General features: G+C 39.9%; 1 protein-coding gene across 1 annotated transcript in view; it reads right to left on the minus strand.

Moving 5' to 3' along the window:
- Positions 1-26,643, minus strand: part of PPEF2 (protein phosphatase with EF-hand domain 2) — an 82,881-nt gene that overhangs the window by 41,578 nt on the left and 14,660 nt on the right. Inside the window, exons 2-9 of the mRNA XM_082243947.1 lie at positions 26,248-26,271; positions 23,685-23,812; positions 20,414-20,468; positions 19,357-19,532; positions 18,225-18,339; positions 8,172-8,218; positions 2,131-2,297; positions 2,006-2,042 (exon numbers count right to left, since the gene is read on the minus strand). Of these exons, the coding sequence (XP_082100073.1) occupies positions 2,006-2,042; positions 2,131-2,297; positions 8,172-8,218; positions 18,225-18,339; positions 19,357-19,532; positions 20,414-20,468; positions 23,685-23,812; positions 26,248-26,271 (749 nt within the window). The remainder of the gene's footprint in view (positions 1-2,005; positions 2,043-2,130; positions 2,298-8,171; positions 8,219-18,224; positions 18,340-19,356; positions 19,533-20,413; positions 20,469-23,684; positions 23,813-26,247; positions 26,272-26,643) is intronic.

Below are 26,643 nucleotides of genomic sequence, written 5' to 3' on the forward strand. Positions count from 1 at the left end.
CTGGGGCCGGTGTATGAAAACACTTCCCTCATAATCCACGATATATTCCATGTGTAGAAGTTCATAGGATTGCTGGACGAGGTCTTCACATATGGTAACAGAAGATGAACCAAAGAAGAAGACTTCACAAGGCCAGTAAACTTTGGTTCATCTTCTGTTTCCATTATGTGAAGACCTCGTCCAGCAATCCTATGAACTTCTACACATGGAATATATCGTGGATTATGAGGGAAGTGTTTTCATACACCGGCCCCAGAACCAAACACGATTTTGATTGCAATTTTGAATCGCACTGCAGTCTGGAATATTCTTCTGCCCAAAATAACAACACATGGAGAGTCACCAGCGCGGAGGAGTTACAGAGACACAGAACTGGGAACGTCCCCGAAGAAGATTATTCTGAAAACTCATCAACAACGTGAAGTTGTGGAGGCAATATCACACTAATGCGAATCCTTTTCTGTTTCCCTATACTTGCTGGATTGGTGAGTGATCGTGAGGATAAAGGGATACATACTACAGCTTATAGATCGCCAGTGATGAGAGCCTAGACCTGCAGCTGACCCGGGAGGGAGACGTGTGTGTACATGCTTGTGAGCCTTTTCCTATGAGGATAGGAGGGCCATATTTTCGGGTGAGTTGCCATCCCCCCCCTTTATGTCACAACGGTGGAGGATCTGTTTGGTGACCCCGATACACACTGGTGACCCCTACTTGGTGAAGAGGGCTTTTGCAAGACCATTTACCCTTTTGCACTAATATGGATGTTTTTATGTGAAGTTGTGTATCTTCATATCTGAGCATCTAAGGACAGTTTTCTAATTTCCAATTTGTATGTCATAATGAAATGATATGCGTGCTGTCTGCGCTACTATTACTTTTTTCATGATTCCATTTGGGACTGTGATTGGAGCAATTTTTTGACATATTTTCTTTTCAAGTAGCTGCGACAGGTCTATAATAAGACTTTTTTCTTTATCATTATCACTTGTGCGCAGGGGATTTATTGTATTGCTGTTTGGTGGTATTTATATATATATATTTTTAATGTGCTGTCTATTGTATTTTGTGCATAGGCATTTGAGGGGTGTTTTTAATGCCTCTCAAACTCCTGCTTTTAATGCCAATATGAACTTAGCCTTAAAGACACAAATGAAAGCAATATTAAACCAAAAATGTATTGCAGCTTAACAATCATTAGATGTGGTGGCTGCATCCTTTTTTTTTTGCCTCTATTTTCCCCTGGTGATCTAGCCAGTAACGCACCTCTCTGTATTAGTGAGACACAACTCTGGATGAATGAGAACATGAGGCACAGCAGAGACAGCAGCATTATCAATCTGGGGGAGGGTAGTGTTAAGTGTATTATCAGAATTAAATACACTTAGCACATTGAGTTTCCCAGTAAAAGGGGGATGTCAGGAAAAGTCTGATCATTGGAGGAGAACACTCTGAGTTCCCAACATAGCTAGAGAACAGACCACTGTGTGTTCTGCTGCTTAGTGTGGTCAGTATTTAATAGGAAAGCAGAGGGACTGGCAGGAATTGAAGGAATTTAACGCAAAGGAAGCAATACAAAGTAAACAGAATACTTTCTCATACAAATACATCCTACAGCAGGCACATATCAAGAATATGATATGTTGAGGTAACAAACGCTTTAATAAAGTGACCTTGCAGTACAGACAGTACAGATGATAACACTGGCTTTCTTGGAAGATTCCTGGAGGAATGCAAAGCATTCTCGTGAGAAAATCTGGTGAGAAAACATTCCAGTCTATTGCAAGAGTGTCGTTTTCACAAGATTTTGGCTGCTGTGTATTCTCCAGGAACTTGCTGGAAGGAGTGTGACACCATTTTTCTTTAAAGTTAAATTTGGGATTTAGTAACATCCAGTGATTCTCAAAGGGGGAGGCATTTTGGACAGTATATATGGACCTTGCATTTCACTGCAAGGTACACTTGAAATGTATTTTGTTGAATGTGATACATTTCACATGCATACCTTATATTTTTTCATGACTTCTTTTGTAAATCCATACCTAAAAAAACACAAGATAAATGACCATTTTATTGCAAATACATATATCTGTGGCATAAGATACTGATTTACTGTTTTGTAGATCCTACCTTAAATTGACTATATAGTCTTCATGATTTCCTCGGTTTAAATGGACAGACTTTGGGTAGACCAGCAGGAATGCAAAAAGAATCATCAAGATCTCAATTGACTGTTTCCCTCTATCTACAAAGTCCCCATTGAATATATAAGGCTTCTCTGCTGATGGGAGTCCATTCTGAGAACACCAAGAGAACATTTTTTTAAGTAACAAGACAAAGCAATTTTATGTACAGTTTCCTAACATTTCTGACTTAAAGTGGTTCTAAAGGCAGGACATTTTTTTACTGCGCTCGCTGCTAGAAAATATAAATTGGGATAGAACCCTGGGAACAAAGAACACGGAGGAAAAATGGGAGTGCTTCAAGAACATGCTTAACAAGGGGATTGACCAGTGCATTCCAAAGGGAAATAAATTTAAAAGAGCAAAACTAAACCCTGGGTGGCTAAACTCCAACATAAAAATGCATATTAGTGCTAAAGAAAAGGCCTTCAAAAAATACAAGACTGAGGGGTCATTGGCAGCATTTAAGCATTACAAAGAGTGTAATAAGAAATGTAAAAACGAAATCAGGGCGGCTAAAATAGAACACGAGAGACATATAGCGGAGGAGAGTAAAAAGAACCCCAAGAAGTTCTTTAAGTATATAAACAGTAAGAAAGCGAGGCCAGAACACATTGGCCCCATAAAAGATGACAAAGGAAATATGCCCACTGAGGACAGAGAAAAGGCGGAAGTGTTAAATAATTTCTTCTCTTCAGTCTTCACAAAAGAATCGGGGGGCTACACGAACCCAGCTTGTAAGGCCACACCTCAGGAAATACCGCCATGGCTAACAGAAGATAGACTTAAAACGAAACTAGAGAAACTTAACATAAATAAATCACTGGGACCGGATGGCTTGCACCCAAGGATTCTTGAAGAGCTCAGCCAGGTGATTGCCAGACCATTATTCTTGATCTTTAAGGATAGTTTACAGACGGGTATGGTGCCAGCTGATTGGAAAAAAGCCAACGTGGTACCAATATTTAAAAAGGGGCCGAGATGTATCCCGGGTAACTATAGGCCGGTCAGCCTAACATCTGTAGTATGCAAGATTTTCGAGGGGATGTTAAGGGACCACATACAAGACTTTAGTAATGAAAACTGTATTATTAGTAGTAATCAGCATGGATTCATGAAAAATCGTTCTTGCCAAACCAATCTATTAACCTTCTACGATGAAGTGAGCTGCCACCTAGATAAAGGAAAGCCTGTGGATGTGGTGTATCTGGACTTTGCAAAGGCTTTTGACACCGTTCCCCACAAACTCTTACTGTACAAAATAAGGTACGTAGGTATGGACCATAAGGTGAGTACCTGAATAGAGAACTGGCTTCAGGGGAAAGTCCAGAGGGTGATGATTAATGGGGAGTACTCGGATTGGGCGGATGTGGAAAGTGGGGTCTCCCAGGGTTCTGTCCTGGGACCAATCCTGTTTAATTTATTCATAAATGATCTAGAGGAGGGGATATCTAGTACAATCTCAGTATTTGCGGATGATACTAAACTAAGCTTGCCAATATCTTCTATGCAGGATGTGGAAACCTTACAAGCGGACCTGAACAAAATAACGGGGTGGGCAACTACATGGCAGATGAGGTTTAATGTTGAAAAATGTAAAGTAATGCACTTGGGGGCCAGAAACCAGAAAGCAAGCTACTCACTGGGGGGGGGGGGGGGGAACCTCTGGGTGAGTCTAGGATGGAAAAGGACCTGGGGGTACTGGTAGACAACAGGCTTGGCAGTGGCATGCAATGCCAAGCCGCTGCAAGCAAAGCCAACAGAATACTGGGATGTATAAAAAAGGGGATTCACTCCAGAAATAAAGAGATTATTCTCCCGCTCTACAAGACTCTGGTCCGGCCACATCTGGAGTATGCTGTCCAGTTCTGGGCACCGGTCCTCAGGAAGGATGTGCTGGAATTGGAAAGAGTCCAGAGAAGGGCAACAAAAATAATTAGGGGAATGGAGGACATCAGCTATGAGGAAAGACTACAAGCACTGAACCTATTCTCTCTGGAGAAGAGACGATTGAGGGGGGATATGATATCAATGTACAAATACTGTACTGGCGACCCTAGCATAAGGAACAAACTATTCAGAGAAAGGAGATACAATAAGACACGTGGCCACTCACTAAAACTAGAGGAAAGGCGGTTTAACCTTAAAATGCGTAAGGGGTTCTTCACTGTAAGAGCGGTAAGGATGTGGAATTCTCTTCCACAAGCAGTCGTATCAGCAGGGAGCATTGATAGTTTCAAAAAACTATTAGATGGGCACCTTAGAGACCACAACATACAGGGGTATACAATGTACAGTTAAAAGCAAACACACACTCACATCATAGGTTGAACTGGATGTACTGATGTCTTTTTTCAACCTCACTAACTATGTAACTATGTAACCTTAATGCATTACCTGCTATAGAATAAAACAATGTCCGATTGGTTATATCACCCCCTCAATTCCCTAAATACATACCTACATTGACAAGCCAGGCAAATGCACACCTGGAGGGATGATAGGACTTCCATGTTTGTAATAGCATTGGCGTCAGGTAAGTAAATGCTGTATGGCCAGATCTAGGGGAGTAGATCTCAATTGATATATTCCCACTGGCGATTAGGGCTGGTGTAAATTGTAGTAGCAGTTCCTCCTAAGGCTCTCAGCGGGCAGGTGCAGCTGCAGTCCCTATTCACTATAATGATAGTTTGCCAGCAGCTGCACCCATTCGCAGCTTTTACACATCCAGCGATTACCTGCGGTGATCACTGCTGGACCCATTTTGTCTACTTTTGAAATCTCAGCTAGTGTTGTCAGCCTTGCTGCCTGGACTACAGAACACCTACTAAACCTCATACATCGATTTTGTTTCATTCTGCCTAATTGTGTATGCACAGTGCATACCTCCCAACTGTCCCCAATTTAGAGGGACTGTCCCTGATTCGGAACTAAGTCCCTCAGTCTCTCTTTCCTCCTCATTTTGGTCTGATCTGTATAGTTGTAAAAAAAAAAAAAATTAACTTTTTATCTATCAAAAAGTGTTTCCCCAGTGATAAACTTTTTATCCAGTTTCTAAATTGTTGCATTTGTAAATTTCAAAAGCCAATATAAAGAGTATAGTAGTGGTAAAAAAAGGACTTTAACCAATCATTTTTTTTGTACAATTCTCCTGTAAGGAGGGTGTGGCAGGGGGTGTGTCCTATACCTACATACTTTTGCTAATAGGTGTCCCTCATTCCCATTTCATAAAGTTGGGAGGCATGACAGTGTATGCTTCAGTAAATTCAAGGCATGCCTCTGGTGATAGCTTCACAATTACTAGTGTGCTTTTGTCAGCTCTCAGTTGAACTTTTAGGAGGCCCTCAAAAGGCTGATGTGTTAACTAGCCATGTGTGCTGCACTATGGCAACTTCAGATCTAAATAGAGTCTAAAATAGTGACTCCTTTTGCTGCAAAAGGGTGGAGGGTTTTGTTCTACTTTAGGTATTTTTTATTTTTTTTTACAATCTATTGAACATTTTTTACTCAACTTTTTGTTTGGGAAACAGTTAAATCAGTGGGTTTAGTTCAGCTTTAAAGCAGAATAAAACCTTTGCCAATTTTTGAAGTTGGGTCCCAGGAGCTTTTAGTATTAATATGCTGGTATGCACAGAATATTATCACTTTATGGCATTTACCAAGTGATCCCCTTCAGCGATGTGCTGTCAGTGTTCCTGTCAGTCATAGCCACTTGGTTGTCCAGGCCACCATGACATCACTCTCACACATGGGCATGGATGTAACATCAACAAGGCACAGAGCAGTGCCGTAAAATGTACGTAGAGCTGCACACGTGCGGCTCACTGTTCATAAACACTGACATGTAGAGAAAGTTTTATGACAGAAGAGACCTGTCAGCCTTTTGTTTTAAATTTATTTCTACTTTAAGGCACAGATGTTGTTCGACTTTCGATCCGACTTTACCCTGCGACTTCAGGTCCGATTTCCATGTGACTTCAATGAATGGGATCCGACTTTGAAATGATTGAGACTTATCCTTTGCCCAATCAAAACAAGTCTTTTGGTTCTGGTATGGATAAAACCGCACGCCAAATTTATAAAAAAAACAACGGTGTGTGGCTCCCCCCCCCCCCCCAATCCATACCAGGCCCTTAGGGTCTGGTATGAATCAGGAGGGAGAACCCTATGCCAAAAAAAATACTGCATTCCCCCCCCCCCAAGACCATACCATACCCTTCAGTCTGGTATAGATTTTGAGGGTAAACCCCATTGGCGAAAAAAAAAAGGAAAAGGCGTGGGTTCCCCCTCAAAATCCATACCAGACCCTGAAGGTCAGGAAAGGGTGAGGACGAGCAAGAGCCCCCCGCCCCAAAGCACCTTGTCCGAAATGTTGATGGGGACAAGGGCCTCTTCTTGACAACCCTGGCCGGTGGTTGTGGGGGTCTGTGGGCAGGGGGCTTATTAAAATCTGGAAGCCCCCTTTAAGTACCCCTACCTATTAACCAAAAAAAAAACAAAAACAGTTAAGTGGTACAAAAGACGTTTTTTGACCAATCCTTTATTAAAGCTCCATCAATCACAATGTGTTCTTTCGCTGCTTCCTCCACCGATGTCTTTTTTCTCCACTTCCTCCCCTGATGTGTTCTTTCTTCGCCTCCGACCCACAGAGAATAAAAAAAATGCTTCTCTGACGCTGGCTCTCGACGTTCTGGCAGCTCTGGTGTCTGACAGTTCTTATATAGCTATGGAACATGGGCATTTGGTGACATCACCCTAAATATTGTCAGCTCTTTTAATAAAGGACTTGACAAAAACCGTCTGTTGTTTTTGTAACACTGCACTGCTTTTTTTTGGTGAATGGGTAGGGGTACAATTTACCCCATACTTATTCACATGGGGGGCCTGGGATACGGGGGCTCCCTTCCTAATGGGGGCTTCCAGATTCCGATTAGCTCCCTGCCCACAGACCCCCACAACCACCGGCCAGGGTTGTCAGGAAGAGGCCCTTGTCCCCATCAACATGGGGACAAGGTGCTTTGGGGTGGGGGAGCAGAACCGTCCTGCTCCAAAGTGCTCACCCCCCAATGTTAAGGGCATATGGCCTGGAATGGTTCGGGTGGGGGGGCGCTTGCTCCCCCCTTTTCTGACCCGCGGGCTGCATGCTCGGATAAGGGTCTGGTATTGATTGTGGGGGTGACCCCATGACGTTTTTACTTTTTTTTTTGGCATTGGGTTCCCCCGCAAGATCAAGGGCCGTTTTTTTTCCAAAGGGTTTCTTAACTACTGACATTGCATATACTTTATTTCAGAGCACAGGTCGCATGCTAAAAGTTGGATCAGTTAAGATGATGATCCGACTTGAATGCGGCTTCTATTTAAATCAATGATCTGAAATCGCACCCAAGTCAGACCAAAGTAGTGCAGTAACCTTTTTTAAAATTGGGCCTACACAAGTTGGACCAGTTTAGACAGTTCTCATAGGTAACCATTGATTTTGACATGTCATGCGACTTGTGCTCTCCAAGTCAGAGCGCATGTCGGACCAGTGTAAACTGGCCCTAAAGCCCAAATGAACTATTAGTTTAAATCAGCTAAATCTTTTCCAGGTGCATAAGAATGCAAAGTCTTACTGTTATTTTCTTATATCTTTATTTCTTTCATTTCCTTTTCTTTCTATTATATTTGTTAAATAAATTATTGAAAAGGCAAATATTCTTCCTATTTTTATTCAGGTAAATCACCTTTATCTGTAGACACTGCTTGAATAATAATGTTATGTTTGATTGCTTAATTATGTTGAAAAAAATTAACAATTCCTGTAGTGGTTATGATTTTTTCAAATAGCTGGATAAGAGGTATACAGGTACGAGAACTGAAGTGGATCGAGAGCTGAAGAAAGTAATTTATAATCAGGAATGGGTTGGAACATTGTGTGTCTATGTGCGACATCAGCGATAAAGCACATTTTAGAACAGTACCATAAAAATGCTTAGTCTTACCACACACCTTGTAAAATATCAAAAATAAATCATCCAGACGGCCATGCAGGTCCCCTTGAAATAAAAAAAAAAAAAAATAGAACATTAAATTAGCATGCATAGGCTGAAGGAATTAATTTTTTTTGTTTCTTTTGTAACAGATATTGAAGTAAGCATTATTAAATCTATACAATATTATGGGAGAAGTGAATAGTGGGATACTATATACAGTTGATGAGGACAACTCTCCTTTTTCTTTCTCCAAAAATAGACTTGGTGAACTACATTTTCTTCAGGATACTCTCTAGCATCCCCTTTACTGACACCCATCCACTGACTCTTCTAGCTGCAGGGATGGCCCCCCTCAGGTCAGGCTCCTTGACACAGATCTGTAATTACTGTACTTCAGAATCAGATACTTCCAATGTCTCCCTTCCAGTCAGCTTTACAGGACCCCCAGGTTTAGTTCCTCTCTAGCTCTTTAGACCCTCAGGTCGACCACCTGAGGCCGCATGACAACTTCTAAGGAGGGGAGGCAGCCGCCCCCTCCCTCCCGGACTCTGCTCTCCAGCTCAAGGCACATGTGCCCCTGACATTTATATAGTATCCCAGCATGCACTGAGGCACTTTCCTCTGCCAATGACCAGGGCTGTACTAAATGCCTGTGCACTCATTTTTCAGGTTTCCTCCCACTGTCCAATATGCCTCCCTATTGGACCAGTGTGAAACACTTCAGACAAACTGAGTTGCACCTGAGCACATTGAGCAGACCTCACTAGCAGATCATGCTCTCTGATAGACAGAGAACAATATAGATTTACGTGACAATCCTTCTGTTAAGCAGAAAAGGGTCCAAAACTATACTTTCTCTCTAGTACCTACCTAGGAGGGTGTTACACACATGTTGTGACTTTTATGTAGTTAATTTCCTAAGCCATTGTTATTGATGTCTGTATAGTTGGTTATTATATGCCATCTTGTAGTTATTTTAGTTATAGCACCATCTTGTTCTGTCTTATTTTTTCTGCCCCTCGAATATTTGTGATGTATTTTCTGTTCCTTCACATTGTGCTTGTGGGGATGAAGATGGGCGCTTGCCTCTAGGCCTATGCAATTTGCTTGCATCCTGGGAACACATTACCATGTTTTGACCTGCAAAAATAATTTTTTAATTTATCTGCCACATCTTGTTGTCTGCTATACCTGCTGCTTCAAGATCTATGCTGATATGAAAAAGGTGTTTCAGCTATCTGATAAAGACTGTCCGTGGTGGTTGTATTTGCTTATACAGGCCAGGAATGGAGGTCTCAGCAAGAGAAAAGTCCTTATTACAACAGTTGGAGTCAGAATTTTCTTATTTTCCTTCGAATACAAAAAAATAGTCCAGGCGCTGATCTCAAAGAAATGTCCCTAGGTGATACTAAAACCGACCGTTGCGGTAATATGTGAATGACCAATGGATTGTGACTTACCGAGGCTGCCAAACCCTAAACATGGGATGAAAGCATGAATAGGCAGTACTAGAAAAAGAGGGTGGTGCTCACTGGTGTCTATAAGTAACTTTACTCTACAGATGGAAGACTGTAGAATGTCTCTTTAAATAGAATTACCATTTATTGAAAACATAAGTGAATAAGCAGTTAAAATGTTACCACAACAGTCCCAACAATCCTGAACCTCCTTGGGTTGCTGTGAGATATCAAGGAGAATATGAATCAGCAGATAATGCTCGGTGTGACCTGGGAATATGCTGGCGTCCCTCTTGATAAATAATTGATGGGGAATAAGATACCTCGAGTGGCGCTAGAGCGCCGTTGCCAGACTCAGAGGGGGACACTGTGTGCAGCCGCCGCACAGTCCCACAGTTGGTGACAGTCTGCCTGCATACGAATTCCCGAGTCCTCCGCTGCTTCCGCAATACCCGGAAGTGACGTGGGGATCGCGTCACCGGAAGTGACGATGGTCTGTGGTCAGGAAGACGGGACTGATCACGGGCATAAACAAACTTGCTTTCTGGTTGCCGCAACTACATGTTTCGCGCTCATGCGCTTTGTCAAGTTGCGGCAATCGGCAACCAGAGAGCCTTTAAAGCCAAACTGATGGGCGGGCTAATAAGAATTCACCAATGGCAAACACCCAAAAACGTGAGGGGGAAAAAAAAGATAAAACAAAACAAAAAAACGAAAAATATATGGCGTAATCCCACAACAACCCTAAGGATAACATACATATGTAACATTACCCAGAAAAATACAAAATATCAATACACAATACTAAAGAGTATATATATTACTAAATCATGAATGATAACAAACTAAAGCTTATTTTTAGAGTACCGTCACATGCTAAAACAATAATGTTATAAAACTTCATAGTAATAAAAAAAAAAAAAATATATATATATATATATATATATATATATATATATATATATATATGTTATGAAATAAAATATTCTGGATGAAGGTTAACTGATAATGTACCATCATACATTAAGACTATAATATATTAAAAATATATATATTAAATGTATAAAAATATCTATTAAAAATTATCTATAAAATAAAATAAAATTACTTCATCATGTTGGACCTATATATATATATATACCTACATAATAAATATAGCCGTTACACTAAAATGCAATTAACCATATATAAACCACATAAATAAGCAATATATAAAAATTCTCAAAAATTATATATAAAAAGCTAAAATTAAGGGGCCCAAGTATCACACCACACTGTTGATCTCTAGCTCCTCGTTCAACCCATTTGGAGCCAAGGAATTGAATTTGTATATCCAAAAAACCTCCCTTTTGCATAAAAGGGAGTAACGCTCGTTGTCCGTTAATGTGCCCTTTGGAATACTTTCATTAGCCATGACCTCCAAATGTTTAAAATCTTTGTCATGTTTTATAGAAAAATGTCGGGGGACACTGTGTTTGTCGCATCCCTTTTGGAGGAACCTACGGTGTTCATCCACACGTTTGCGTAAGGTGCGCATGGTCCGTCCTATATAAAGCAACCCACAGGGACACCGTAACACATAAATCGCGTACTCCGTAGAGCACGTGATGAAGTGTTTGATGTTAAACGTGTCACCTTTGTTGCTAATGGAGGCACACCCGTGGACAACAGACTGACACGTCAAACACCCCCTCTTTTTACATTGGAAAATTCCTGTTCTGTTGTCGAAGTAAGATCTAATGTCATGGAGGGCCCGTGATTGGGTTTTCAACTTACTGGGGGCCAACACATTTTTAATGGTTCGTGCCCACTTAAAGGTGACCTGTGGGATGGATGGTAAAATAGGAGCCAATCTACTATCGAGATGAAGGATGCCGAAATGTTTTTTGATGATGTTGGAAATAGCCCTGTACTGATCATTAAAGCCCGTGATGAACCTCACAGTATTCTTGTTGTCATGCTGAATACATTTGCGGGATTGTACAAGTTCCAAATGAGCCTGAAAGGCACTTTGGACTAATGATGAAGGATAACCTTTGTCAGAGGAAAGTAAGATCGAAAAACAAGCCCTTAAAAATCTTACTGACAATAAACATATTATTGTCAAGCAAGCAGACAAAGGGGGTAGTTTGGTGATTCAGAACAGAACCGACTACCTGCAGGAGGTTTGTCGCCTGCTGGCTGACACAGATACCTATGTCAAACTAGCGGGCGACCCATTACCTGGTTTTCAACAAGAACTGAAATTATTAGTAGAACAAGCTTGGCGCCAAGGGATTGTCAATGGCAAAGAAAGGAGGTTCCTACTCCCGGGGGAATGTAGTACCCCATATTTCTATCACTTGCCGAAAGTGCACAAGTCACTAGAATCGCCACCAGGGAGGCCAATAGTGGCTAGCACGAATAGTTTTACTAGCGGAGTTTCTAAATATATTGACTCCTTCCTCCAACCATTAGTCTGCCAACTACCATCATACATCAGGAACTCATCCCAAGTTCTTGACGCCCTACGATCCTATACTTGGGAGGATGATTACATGTGGGCCTCCCTTGACGTCACATCTTTGTACACTTCAATACCACATGATATAGGTCTTCGAGCCATACAACATTTTTTGGTTCAATCAGATTCGTTTAATTCTACACAATCTATTTTTATCACTGATTGTACTGATTTTTGTTTGAGGCACAATTATTTTTCTTATCTTGAACAGTTTTATTTACAGATTAAAGGCACCGCCATGGGCGCCAATTTTGCCCCGGTTTACGCCAACCTTACAATGGGTCCATGGGAAGAATTTTCCATTTGGAGTAATAACCCTTACTCTCGTCATATCGTCTATTATGGACGATATATTGACGATATTATCCTTATCTGGAATGGGGGCATTGAGATTTTCAATTCCTTCGTGGCCCACTGCAATGCCAACTCCATGGGCCTTTCATTCACTTCGGTGATCGACCGGAGGGAATTGTTTTTTTTGGATCTGGTGCTCTCTCATGATGGCCCCCTTATTACTAGTAGTAACCATATTAAATCTACGAGTGGTAATTCTTACCTCCACTATACAAGCTGTCACCATCCAGCCTGGAAGCGCAATATCCCCGGGGGCCAATTCCATAGGCTCCGGAGGAATTGCTCCGATCCCATAGACTACTGTAATCAGGGGGCTAGGATGAGTAAGTGTTTTTCTGACAAAGGTTATCCTTCATCATTAGTCCAAAGTGCCTTTCAGGCTCATTTGGAACCTGTACAATCCCGCAAATGTATTCAGCATGACAACAAGAATACTGTGAGGTTCATCAAGGGCTTTAATGATCAGTACAGGGCTATTTCCAACATCATCAAAAAACATTTCGGCATCCTTCGTCTCGATAGTAGATTGGCTCCTATTTTACCATCCACCCCACAGGTCACCTTTAAGCGGGCACGAACCATTAAAAATGTGTTGGCCCCCAGTAAGTTGAAAACCCAATCACGGGCCCTCCATGACATTAGATCTTACTTCGACAACAGAACAGGAATTTTCCAATGTAAGAAGAGGGGATGTTTGACGTGTCAGTCCGTTGTCCACGGGTGTTCCTCCATTAGCAACAAAGGTGACACGTTTAACATCAAACACTTCATCACGTGCTCTACGGAGTACGTGATTTATGTGTTACGGTGTCCCTGTGGGTTGCTTTATATAGGACGGACCATGCGCACCTTACGCAAACGTGTGGGTGAACACCGTAGGTTCATCCAAAAGGGATGCGACAAACACAGTGTCCCCCGACATTTTTCTATAAAACATGACAAAGATTTTAAACATTTGGAGGTCATGGCTATTGAAAGTATTCCAAAGGGCACATTAACGGACAACGAGCGTTACTCCCTTTTATGCAAAAGGGAGGTTTTTTGGATATACAAATTCAATTTCTTGGCTCCAAATGGGTTGAACGAGGAGCTAGAGATCAACAGTGTGGTGTGATACTTGGGCCCCTTAATTTTAGCTTTTTATATATAATTTTTGAGAATTTTTATATATTGCTTATTTATGTGGTTTATATATGGTTAATTGCATTTTAGTGTAACTCCTATATTTATTATGTAGGTATATATATATAGGTCCAACATGATGAAGTAATTTTATTTTATTCTATAGATAATTTTTAATAGATATTTTTATACATTTAATATATATATTTTTAATATATTTTAGTCTTAATGTATGATGATACATTATCAGTTAACCTTCATCCAGAATATTTTATTTCATAATATATATATATATATATATATATATATATATATATATATATTTTTTTTATTACTATGAAGTTTTATAACATTATTGTTTTAGCATGTGCCGGTACTCTAAAAATAAGCTTTAGTTTGTTATCATTCATGATTTAGTAATATATATACTCTTTAGTATTATGTATTGATATTTTGTATTTTTCTGGGTAATGTTACATATGTATGTTATCCTTAGGGTTGTTGTGGGATTACGCCATATATTTTTCGTTTTTTTGTTTTGTTTTTTCTTTTTTTCCCCCTCACGTTTTTGGGTGTTTGCCATTGGTGAATTCTTATTAGCCCGCCCATCAGTTTGGCTTTAAAGGCTCTCTGGTTGCCAGAAAGCAAGTTTGTTTATACCCGTGATCAGTCCCGTCTTCCTGACCACAGACCATCGTCACTTCCGGTGACGCGATCCCCACGTCACTTCCGGCTATTGCGAAAGCAGCGGAGGACTCGGGAATTCATATGCAGGCAGACTGTCACCAACTGTGGGACTGTGCGGCGGCCGCGCACAGTGTCCCCCTCTGAGTCTGGCAACGGCGCTCTAGCGCCACTCGAGGTATCTTATTCCCCATCAATTATTTATCAAGAGGGACGCCAGCATATTCCCAGGTCACACCAAGCATTATCTGCTGATTCATATTCTCCTTGATATCTCACAGCAACCCAAGGAGGTTCAGGATTGTTGGGACTGTTGTGGTAACATTTTAACTGCTTATTCACTTATGTTTTCAATAAATGGTAATTCTATTTAAAGAGACATTCTACAGTCTTCCTTCCATAGAGTAAAGTTACTTATAGACACCAGTGAGCGCCACCCTCTTTTTCTAGTACTGTCTTATTTTCCTTCCACTGTCATCTCTCTTCGAACAACAAACCACACACATCTTTGTAGGTGCTGACTTTTTCTCAGTTGGTGGGGTGTAGTCCATGAAGTGACGACCAGTCAGGCATTCCGGGTTGACAATGCCAACAGCACGACGAGATCTGTTCACAGCCATTGATGGTTTTTTTGGGACTCTTTGAACAGAATGTATGCATTCCACAAGCACTGCTCAATAAGATGTCTGAAGATCTTATAGAATTTTTTTTTGCTACTTCCTCATAGCTGGGTAGAATCCCTTTGCTTCGTTGGCTCTGTCGACACCTCCCATGGCGATGTTTAGTCTATCACTACTTGTGGCTTCATGACTTCTTTCCCACTTTTGATGCGTACCACAACAGTGGAAGTGTTATGCACTGTACTCATTAGGCACACATCTTTCTTGTCCCTCCATCGCAGTGTCATCATTTTGCCTTTCTGCCAGGCAACCATTTCTCCTGTCTTAAGCTTATTTTTGCCAAACATTGGCGGCATGTTGCGCCGGTTAGCCCTTACGGTTCCATAGGCATCGGTTTTGATGTGCAGTAGAACCTCATAAAGTTCAGGAGATGTATAAAAGTTGTCCAATGTTACACAATAGCCCTGATTTAGCAATGGCTCAATTAGTGAAAGAACAGAAGATGTTGCCATTCCATAAATTCTGTATTTTTCATCACATTTTGTTCCTTTTTCAGTGTATATCACTGAATTCCAAATGTAGCCAGTTGACGATTTGCATAGCATGTAGGATTTTACGTCAAATCGTGCCCTCTTTGATGTAATGTATTGCACCCAGCTGAGCCTTCCCTTGTAGGCCATTAGACTTTCATCTATGCTGATGTCTCTTTATGGCACATAGCTCCGTTGGAAATTCTGAAGAATCATTTGATATACTTCCCAAATTTTTTTTTAGTTTTAGTGCAGGATGAGTAGTTTCATCAAATTCTTCATTGTTTTCAAAGTGGAGATATTTCATTATGAGGGAAAATCTGTATTTTGACATGACCGTGCCAAAGAATGTGTACATAAGGTATGCACATAATAAACATATACTAACACATATGTATATATAATATTCAATGTAGTAAGGTCTCCCTCTCTGTTAAAGCCTCTATGGAGCTTTTTAGAGGAGGGAGGAATCTTTGGCTTTGGCCTTTGGTCCCTATATCAGCTTTTGCAAGTGAGAAAACTGAAGATTCTTAATTGGAAGCATCACACAGCAAAAAATCCATAGTTTATGACCGGTGTTCCTGGCAGGGAACTGATATTTTTTAGATTCTCAAGAATGCTTGAAATTCAACAGAAACCCTTCCCATGAAGTATGGGTACCTTACAGTGCTTTATATGTAGGGATTGTTGGTTCCTTTTGGCCCACTACACCACAAGTTAACTAGCTATCTTAATTTGCTCATCAGGCCCTACTGCACTGAGATATATTTTCTAAATCCTGCTTTAACCATAGCCCAAAAGCCTTAAAGTGTATGGTAAGCAACATTTTGTTTAAAGTTTTGAATAGAGTAGGATTAGGGTTAAATCCTCTGCAAAGTTTTTTTTTCCCCACTAAAGTCCCCACTGGCAAGATTCAAAACTCCTCATTCATAGATTTATAACTATTTGTCCTGGTGACTAATGTGATGGAGACAGAAATTAAGGGTAAATCTTAAAGCGGAAGTCCAGTCTAATACCTTACATTCTCCCCTGAAATCATTAATTTCAGCGGAGTTCAGCCTTATGTGTCAAAATGAAAAAAATTCCAGTTTTTCTACCTTTGTTTTGCAGTATTCAGTGCTGTCACATGACTTCAATCCCTCTTCCTGCTGAGTCCAAGAGCAGCAAGTGGGTGTGGTTACTGAAAGCTAATGACATCATTTCCAAGGAGAGGCACTGTTCCTGTGTAGCCAGTGTGTGTATAAAGGGGAGGAGCTGATCATAGGTTCCCGCCCAGTGTTTTCTCATTAGTAAGGATGCAGTGTACATACTACATCACGAGAAAATGGAAAAATAATTCACACGGGGGGGGGGGGCACATATACAGCATAGCTGTGCTGGGCTTTGAACGAAGACTCCTATAGGAGAATAGAGCTGAATGTGGGGGGGGGGGGGGGGGGCTGTCAGTGTAGCTAGAAGTGCGCTGGGGCCTCAGCTCACAGTGTACAATGATCATAGTATAGGCAATCACACTAAGTCTACATTCCCACTAGTGCGACTTGTCATGTGACTTTGGACACACAAAGTCGCATGACAAGTCACAGCCCATTGATTTCAATGGCACCCGTTCCCATCTATGTGACTTTGGAAAGGTACCTGCACTACTTTGATGCAACTTTTGACCCGACTTTGATCCAGAGAGTGAAAAGTTGGATCAAAGTTGCACTCTAAATCGTAACAGTAAAAACATAGACTAAAGCTCACTCATTATACCATTTTTCAGCCAAAACAGAAGTGGAAGCATGTTAATCATTTAAAATGTATTTCCACTTTTGCAGCCAAATTGGTAAAACACTTATTTTAGATTTGTTACATGTTCCATCCACATAGCCTAACCTTAAAAAAAAAAAAAAAGTAAAATACAAGTAGTTGCTTACATTTTTCAGGTGTTTTTACTTTGCTTTGACTACCTACCTAGCTTCCCCCTGTGTAAATTTAGGAGGGGGGGCTGTGGAGTTTAATGTTTACCATAATTAACCCTGCCTGTACTGTGCTGGCAATGCTCATTACAAGGTTTAAACTAGATTTTCTAAAAAAGGGTTAAACATCCTGATATTTAGATTCTGCATTGTATTTTAACAAGGAGAAAGCGACTCTGTACACACTTTTGTCCCTCTGAAACTGTTCAGAATAGTTTGCAGTGCCATGTATAATCCTACTCCAAAGAAACAACTAGAAAGGTATGAGCTATGTTTTTTTTTATATTCTTTTTAGCCATGCTGTGTGAATGGGAACTCATAAACATGTAGTGAGGGGTTCTCAAATTTGACTGGAAAAGTAGGAACACACTTTAAATATTCTCCTGTCTTGTACAGCAATTGTAATACTAATGGGGAAAGTGTAATGAATATAAAAAAGCATATATTTGTAAGCATCTTTTATATTTAAAGCGGGACTAAGCCCCGTTTCAAAAACAGTGAGCAGGCAGGCTCTTTGTTGCAGAAGAGACATAATGTCTCTTCTGCAATGAAAGAGAAACACCTGCTTGCTCACAGTCTAATTTACAATGTACACTGAGCTACAGCTTACATTCCAGCACAGCCCCCATGTGCCGGGATGATTGCACTTCTGCACATGTGCAGGAGTGACGTCATCCAAGGCCGGGCCAATGAAGAAGAAGCCAGGTAGAAGATGCTGATGTTGGCGAGGAATGTTGGACTGTTGAAGGAGAGCTACAGTAAGTATTGCAGGCTTTGGCTCCACTTTAATACTTGAGCTAAGCAAGCATGCTAAAAGCATTCTTCAAGAATATTTTCTTACCACAAATGGTTATCTCTTTGCTGTAACTTGTCATGATGCGTTTTATATTTGGCAATTGTTTGAGATGCTTTCTTGTCTCGTTCAAAAGATGTAGCACATAACAAGCGTGGAGCTGCTACTAGGAGGAAAAGTTAGAGAATCAGATAATAACAACCAAGTAGGGCCATCTTTAATATTGATTGGACCCTGGGCAAATATTTTCTAGGGCCCTCCCAAAACCACTTATTAACTATTCAGAGGCAGTGTGGGCTCAAGGGGCAGCTGCTTTGGGCCCCACAACAATGACTGGACCCAGGGCAGCTGCCCCTTTTGCCCTGTGTTAAAGACAGCCCTGCAACCAAGAACAGTTTCTCAAGTTCAAACACTTGATTTCAGAGGTGTTGATTTACTAAAGGCAAATGGGCTGTTCACTTTACAAGGGGATTTTCCTTTGGCTTAGAAAATGTGATGACAATTACACAAATAATTGTTTTTTGATGTTATTTTACGTTTCGCTTGGCGTTTGAAATTTATCATTTGGAAAAAAAAAAAAATCCAAGTGCAGCAGTATGTGCTATGTGATAGCTAATACAGCACACAATTAGGTATTAAAAAAAAGTACAACTGTATATAATAATATTTTAGATATCCCTTCAGTGAGCACAAACTACATAACACATATTAAAAAGGAGGGGGGTATCTAAAATCCAATTATATACAGTTGTACTATTTATTGACCCACCATTATCACCATTGACCCACCACCGATAACCTTCCCCACACACACTTTACATTTTGTTATAGGTATTTAAAAAAGAACCAACACTTTACAAAGAAAACATTCACTTTCCTATGTGAACAGCTTCTACTCCTTTAGTAAATCAACACCACTGCCTTCTTATATCTCTAGGGACCTAAGTGGAAGGATCTGTTCAGTTGCAGTCCTTGTATTCCGCAATAGGAGGACTGTAACCATTGATCCATACCTGAAATATTAGAGTAGGCTGAAATATCCCCTTGTGAAGTTGTTTAACTTAACTTTTAAATATCTTTTATCCCCTATTATATTATACAATAATTATTACAGAACAAAACAAATGTTGAAATGGTGCATTCTGAGATGCACTAAAATAAGTGATCAAGTTATACTTACTTGCTTCTGTTTGAAAGACTCCACTAAGGCCGCTGCATGGCTTGGCTTTAAAGGAAAGGTCAGTTTAGGACCCGTGTAAGACTCTGGCACCTCTATAGACTCATAATCACAGTATTTCTCCAACTCAGTGTCTTTCAAGTTTTCTTCTTCAGTGAACATACGGCAGATAAAATTCCCTTTGGGAAGTTAGAATTTCACATAACAATTAAAAAAAAGGGTGTAATAAGGCAGGACGATACATCAGTACACAAAATCTTATGGAGATTTATTTGTCTCATTGTTATTTTTAATTAGAACGTATTTATCAACCCACATGTCTGAAGATGGAAGTGTACAAGAGTTCATTGTTGGTTACTGGAGAATAGTCCAAGCATTAGAACCACAATAAAGCTCATTATATACAAGAACCATGCACAATTTGTAATGGTTGCATTACAGCTTATTATTTCTTTCTCGTCAGTCAAAAATGTATAAAAGGTTATTGTTTTCATATTCCTATAGTTACAGCACAATCAGCAGTGTCCTTAAGTTCTTAGAGGATATTGAACCATTCCCACCAATTCTCTGCTTTTATATATGAGCCCTCACCCCCATATGTACCCATATTACACAGATGGCACAGAAAGCTGTTGCTACAAATTTTTCTTTCTGAGGCTAGCCATTGACAAGAGGATCCAAATGGAGGATGCCACCAATAAAATATTTCTCCCACAAAGCACATAACAATTCACAAAGGTTTTGGCAGGGACCCTCTAGTTGACAGATCTGGGGGGAAAATGTTACCTATTCAAAGTTATTTTTCTGCAGTCAACTGCTGCATTTTACCCGAGAAGATAAGGCTGGCCCCAGGATGTGTGCTCATTGAATGAAAAAGTAGCATTTGGCTGAAACAATTGTGCATGTTTATGGAAAGTTTTTCTCGTTTACTGTAGATGCTGTGATCATCTCTGTCTAAAGCTAGCCTTAGTTTTAGTAACTGGGTTGCACAGAGTCATTAGAGCAAATATCCTGCTTGTCACAGTCACATACATATCAATTTAATTGATTAGAAACTTACTCTCCTTGCTATCTGGAGTGAAATGGTCCATGAGAAAGTTGAAGAAATCATAAAGCTGCATAAAATTAAAACAAAAGTTTGAGAAAACAAGCAGGAAGGAAAAAATGAACATGAACGAGAATATAGACACATGCTTAACTTGGCTTTATTTATAAGTTCTATAGTTAATTTAGTACTTATCTTAATGTTTTACAAAATAATAATAATAATAACAATATTATACATTAAAACATAAATATGAATAATACATTTCCACACAATACAGTGCTATGTGTTACAAACTAAATACAAAAATATAAACATAAGAAAATTACAGAATAATCTCAGTACAAAACACCCCAGGACACAGTGAGTTTGCACTCTCCAGTTTTAGTAAAAAAAAAACACTGTAACCAGAATGTGTCAAATAATCAAATAAATCTGTAAAAATTTCACAAACAAAGCAACAAAGAGTCCAAATAATCCCAGTGATCGAAAAATCTATCCAGTGCTCAGTGCCTTCACCTCCTTCCAGACAAACATTTACCACAAAATATGCCTCTTTAATTAAAGATTAGCATTATGCACTTGATATCAATGTTCTTTTCACCTCTGCCGACTACACTTTACTGGGCAATCAATCGCTTCTCTTACATCTCCATAAATTCACCAGATGTTATATAAAAAAAAAATTATAATCTGAATAATGTGATACCAAGTATAAAAGTAATACATTTTATTAAATAAAAGAAATGCACTCACATGGGATAAATAAATAAAAACACTCCTCACTCACTGCCGCTCAGCCGCTAATGTAAGAAAGCCGCAAGCCACGTGCAGAGTTTAGAGCCAGCTGCTCTGCAAAACCACGCCTCCCAACACCGGCAAGCAATCCACACCACTGGCTCCATCCCTACGCGTTTCATCACCATGGACTTTGTCAAGGGGATAGCTCAGCAGTGGATGTAACCAATATTTATCTTACAGCACTCAAAAGTATTAACCCTTGCAGGAGTAGAATATTGTGAAACCGCCGCACACTAAAACACAGAAAGTGCCTGGGAATGAACACTTAATCTCTAAAGGAACAATAACAATCTGGACATATCACATCCATGATTGATCAGTGGTCCCCATATACAATCCAATCGTATCAATCAATCAAGATATCAATGACACCAACAATTTTGTAATGAAGTGCAATTTAGTTCACACATAACTTATTAATAAACCAACATATATTAAATTAAATTATAAATTAAAATTAACATTACACTGAAATAAATAAAATGTCCCATGGTTTAATGAATTAGCTTATATGCTACAGGATAAATTATATCATAATCATGTACCACCACTGAGCTATCCCCTTCACAAAGTCTGTGATGATGAAACACATCGGGGCGGAGCCAGCGGTGTAAATTCCTTGCTGATCAGAGCTGGTGTTAGGAGATGAGGTCTTGCTGAGGGGCTGGCTTTAAACTTGTGGCTAGCTTGCGGCTTTCTTACATTAGCAGCTGAATGGCAGTGAGTGAGAAGTGCATCATGCCAATCTTTAATTAGAGAGGCAATTTACAGTGGTAAGTGTCTGTCTAGAAGGTGGTGAAGGCACTGAGCACTGGATGAATTTTTGGATCACTGGGAACACTTTGTACTCTTTGTTGATTTTTTGTGAAATATATACAGACTAACGGCCCGTACACACGATCCGAAAATCGGACGAAAATTAACGCTTGTGAAAGGATCGGACGATAATCGGATCATTAGTACACAGCTTACAAGAGGCGATCACGACAGTTCACCCGATATTATCCGGTCGTGCAAGCATAAAAATTTTGATCGTATTATAACACATCGTACGATAATCGTATTATCAGTATGTTGTTCGTCCGAAAAAAATGGTGAGCAGTAGACAGCGCATGAGCAGTAGACATAATTTTCCCCTCACACGCTACAGCGTGGTTACGCATACCGGAAGCTTAGAATTATCGTCCGAGAAAATTCGTATCGTGAGTAACCTCTCCCTTTAAGTGAATATTATTAAGAGTTGCTAGAATAAGAAAAATAACGGATGGAACGTCGCCCGATTTTCGGATCGTGTGTACTGGGCATTATTATTCAATGTTTTGACACATTCTTGTTACACTGTGTCACACAGTATTTTTTACTGAGACTGGAAGGTCATTTTTTTAATGTTTGCATTTTTGTATTTAATTTGTAACATATAGCACTGTATTGTGTAGATATTTATTATTTACATTTATGCTTTTTACATTGGGGTTTTTCAATACAGCAGCAATGTAACACTGAAGTATAAAATCTTATTTTAATTTTCACGTTTATTTTTCACATTTATGCTATCCTTTACAGGGCAGAGTGAGTTTTATAATTTAACAATACACATTACATTAATCTAAGCTATCTTTATTAATTTTAAACTGCCCATACACTGTTAGTTTGTTTTTCTGTTCAGTCAACAGATTCCTCCATCCACAAAAACGAGGTGAATGAAAGAATTCCCCTTTTCCAATGTGACATTGTATTCTGAGAGCAGGACCCACAGCTGTGGTTGAGAAGGAAATATTTTCCAACATATCCCACCAACAGAAGTTCAACGATCAACTTCTGTTGAGTGGGCATGACCACACGCCGAAATCCCTGATGAACCAGCCAAATTTCGAACAGGGTATGACCAGCTTTGGCTGAGCTCAGACGTGTGTTGACATGATTAAAGTCTCTTGAATGAATCATACCTGGAAATCTGGGTCATCAAGGCATTAATAAGGCTTATTGCTAAGTAAACAATGATAATGATAAGGTGAGCAGGCGCGTTCACCTTAACATGTCTACTTCCTAGATAACACAAATATCTGGACCTAGGATAAAAGTATACTTATAGTGGTCCTACATAAAATATAGACGTATGAATGTAAATAAATATTTATAGAGGTAAATCTGTATTTGATTGAGGATATTTTATTATCACATTGGTTTTGAAAGTAAGGCCCTTTTCACCCGGGCGCCTCTGTTTAATGGAATCCACTTGCTCAGAGAGGGATCGCTTCGCTGATCTCCACTGAACAGGCAGATGACAGGTCTATGTCCACTCTGCACTCACAGTCCCGCTCTACTCTATTGGGCAATCGGGAGGGAAACGGACCACCTACCCCACTTTTAACATCTGCTTTAAGACCCTTTCACATGGGCTGTCCGATATGGGGTTTACATATGCTTTAACTTATGGTGTTGATTTATAGCATACCGATGAATAGTTCAGATCTTTCTCTATTACCTTAATTTGGTCTTGCTCTCCTGTGTATTCTATGGACTGGAAGATACTCCAAGTACATCTCCTTCTGACTTCTAACTGGGCCACATAACGCCGGTACCAACGTTGGATAAGGACAGCTGACTTGAAAGCTTCACAATTTAAGAAGGCCCATTATAACGTTTCATAGTAAAACATCACAGCTAGATTTTCCCTCTAAACCATACAAGTATGGAAGGATTGCAACCTCTGTCATGTCTTTATTTTTGTGTTTGTACCCACTAGATTCACTTTGTCTATTGGCAAGTAGACAGAAATTCACCAGAACAAAAAGTAAGGGAAATCTTTCAAAAGGGACACCTGTTCACGTGACAACTGTGCAAAGGGAAAAGTCCCCTCACACAGAGCAGGAAGTGTGGGGAAATCTCTCAATTGGGACACTGACAGGAAAAATATAAACTGGCAGAGTTTCTAACCCTTCCATACTTTATTCAAAACTATAATAAATACATTGGCTATGCATATATTTTTATTTTAAAACAGGAAAAGACATGCACACAAGTAGGGATTACAATATTTACCACAGTATGTTGCAGTATTTATAGGCTATATACTACAATTAAGCACACCGAGAAGATATTTTCATTGAAAATAAATGATCTAACTATCAGTAGGACTAAAAAAAAATCTATTATCATATTATACAACAATATGTTTCACATGTAGTAAACAAGGGTCATCAAAGCTCCCAATTGTCCCTCTCTGGGTACCAATACCTCTGTCCCTCTCTTCAACCACTGTCCCTCTTTCTAGTCTTATACCGCTGTAAAAAATCACTAAATCACATCAAAAACACGTTAAAAAAGTGCAAGCAGAATCGCATTCGGAACGGATCTGGAGTGCGTTTTTGTGATGTGAACAGTCCCTAATACAGGAGGTGTGTTACTGGCCAGATCACCAGGTGAAAACAGATAGAAAGAAGACTGAATAAAGAAAACTGATGCAGCCACCACATCTAATGAATGAAAGTTGCAATATATTACATTTTTAGTTTTGTGTTTAATACTGCTTTCAAGCTGCCAGACATCACTTTTCCACCATGCCTAGTATGGCTGGTTGTTTTAGTTCTCAGGAATGCTTTTAATTCCCAGTCCAGCCTTGGTATTGTAACTTACCTGAAAATTCTTTAAAATGCTACATATTGCAACTATAAATAAAAAAAAATAAAAAAATGTAATCTTACTATTGAATTATATGCCGTATATTGGTCATACAAATCATTTGGTGGAGGGGGGGGGGGGATTATGATGTGGGGTTGGTTTCCAGGGGTTGGGCTTGGCCTTAGTTTCAGTGAAGGGAAATCTTAGGGCGTCATACCAAAACATTTTGGACAATTTCATGCTCCCAGCTTTGTGGGAACAGTTTGGGGTTGGCCCTTCCTGTTCCAACATGGCTGCGCCCCAGTGCAAAAAGCAAATTCCATAAAGACATGTATGAGCGAGTTTGGGTGATGGAACTTGACTGGCCTGCACAGAGTCCTGAGCTCAACCCTATAGAACACCTTTGGGATGAATAACAGCGCAGACTGCAAGCAAGGCCTCCTCTTCAACATCAGTGCCTGACCTCACAAATACCCTTCTGGAAGAAAGGTCAAACATTCCCATTGACCCACTCCTAAACCTTGTGGACAGGCTTCCCAGAAGAGCAGAAGCTGCTATAGCTGCAAAGAGTGGGCCAACTCAATATTGAACCCTATGGACCAAGACTGGGATTAAAGTTCATGTGCGTGTAAAGGCAGGCGTCACAATGCTTTTGGTAATATAGTGTAGTGCTCAGTCTATGTATAGCAGAAGTAATAGATCAGACCACTGTCATCATTGTCACAGAGTACCATGTAATAATAATATGGAGGATAAGTATTGCTTATTGAGTACAGTTATATATTCCTCTCCTGCAGGTGAGCACAGTACCTTGCCTTCAGATTGGCTACAAGATTGTAGCACCTAAAGTCTAGTACACACGGGCCGAATTTCAGACAGCATTGGCCCGTGTATGCAGCCGGTCCAACAGTCCAAAAGGTCGGCTTCTGTCAAAGGGGCATAAACCAAAAAGGTTTGCTGATCAGCATCCGATCAGCGCTCTAAGCCAATGGCTGAAATCGCTGACCGGCGTGTTCTGGCGGGGGGCCGTCCCTCTGTCAGACCACAATAGAACAGACGGGGGGGATTGCTGTACTAACATTGCATAGTTAGTAGAGCAGCTCCTCCCGAGCTGTCAGTTTTGTTTTTGTTCAGCCTGCTGGGTTGAACAAAACAAAACTAGTAGTGTGTACCAAGTCTACTTATTTTACTTAACCAATCTCTCTGAATATTAGGTAAATCTGGCTGAATTGCATTAAGATTAATAAAATATCTTAGTGAACATATTTACAACTACATAGAATGAAAAATATAAGAAAATAAGAAAGCAAGCAGCAGATTAAATCGCAGAACCTGTAAATCATTATCTGCTTGTGCTCATCAGGTGCTATATCCTTGGTAAACATGTTTGTTCTATTTGTTCTCTATAATGTATTCTGAAAACATACCAGTTCCTGCCGGTGCAATAGAACCTGTAAAGCAATTGATAAAAAGGTGTGTTACTTTGTCTTATATTCATTTCAGTATTCAATCAACTAAGAGCTCTATTGTACAAGGAATTACAAGCGGCTGATATCAAGTTAATTCCGGTAATTGCATTGCTTTCATTCATTTTGTATTTATACATATAGAGCTGCAATGATTTTTGTCTTTTATATCTTTCTGAAAACCAACATACATTAAAACCCAGACAAAATGGAAACCTTTTCAAAAAGCTAAAAATCGGATCTGTTTTAAGTTGTAGCACTGACTTAAATAGGAAGATAAAAACAAATAAAGCAATAAAGCAAAAAGATACTGTAGTTTCCCCAATATCGCAACATCAAAAATATTTGTGCGTAGTT

This window comes from Pelophylax lessonae, assembly GCF_965119305.1.
Source record: "Pelophylax lessonae genome assembly, chromosome: 1".
In the NCBI taxonomy this organism is placed as follows: domain Eukaryota; kingdom Metazoa; phylum Chordata; class Amphibia; order Anura; family Ranidae; genus Pelophylax; species Pelophylax lessonae.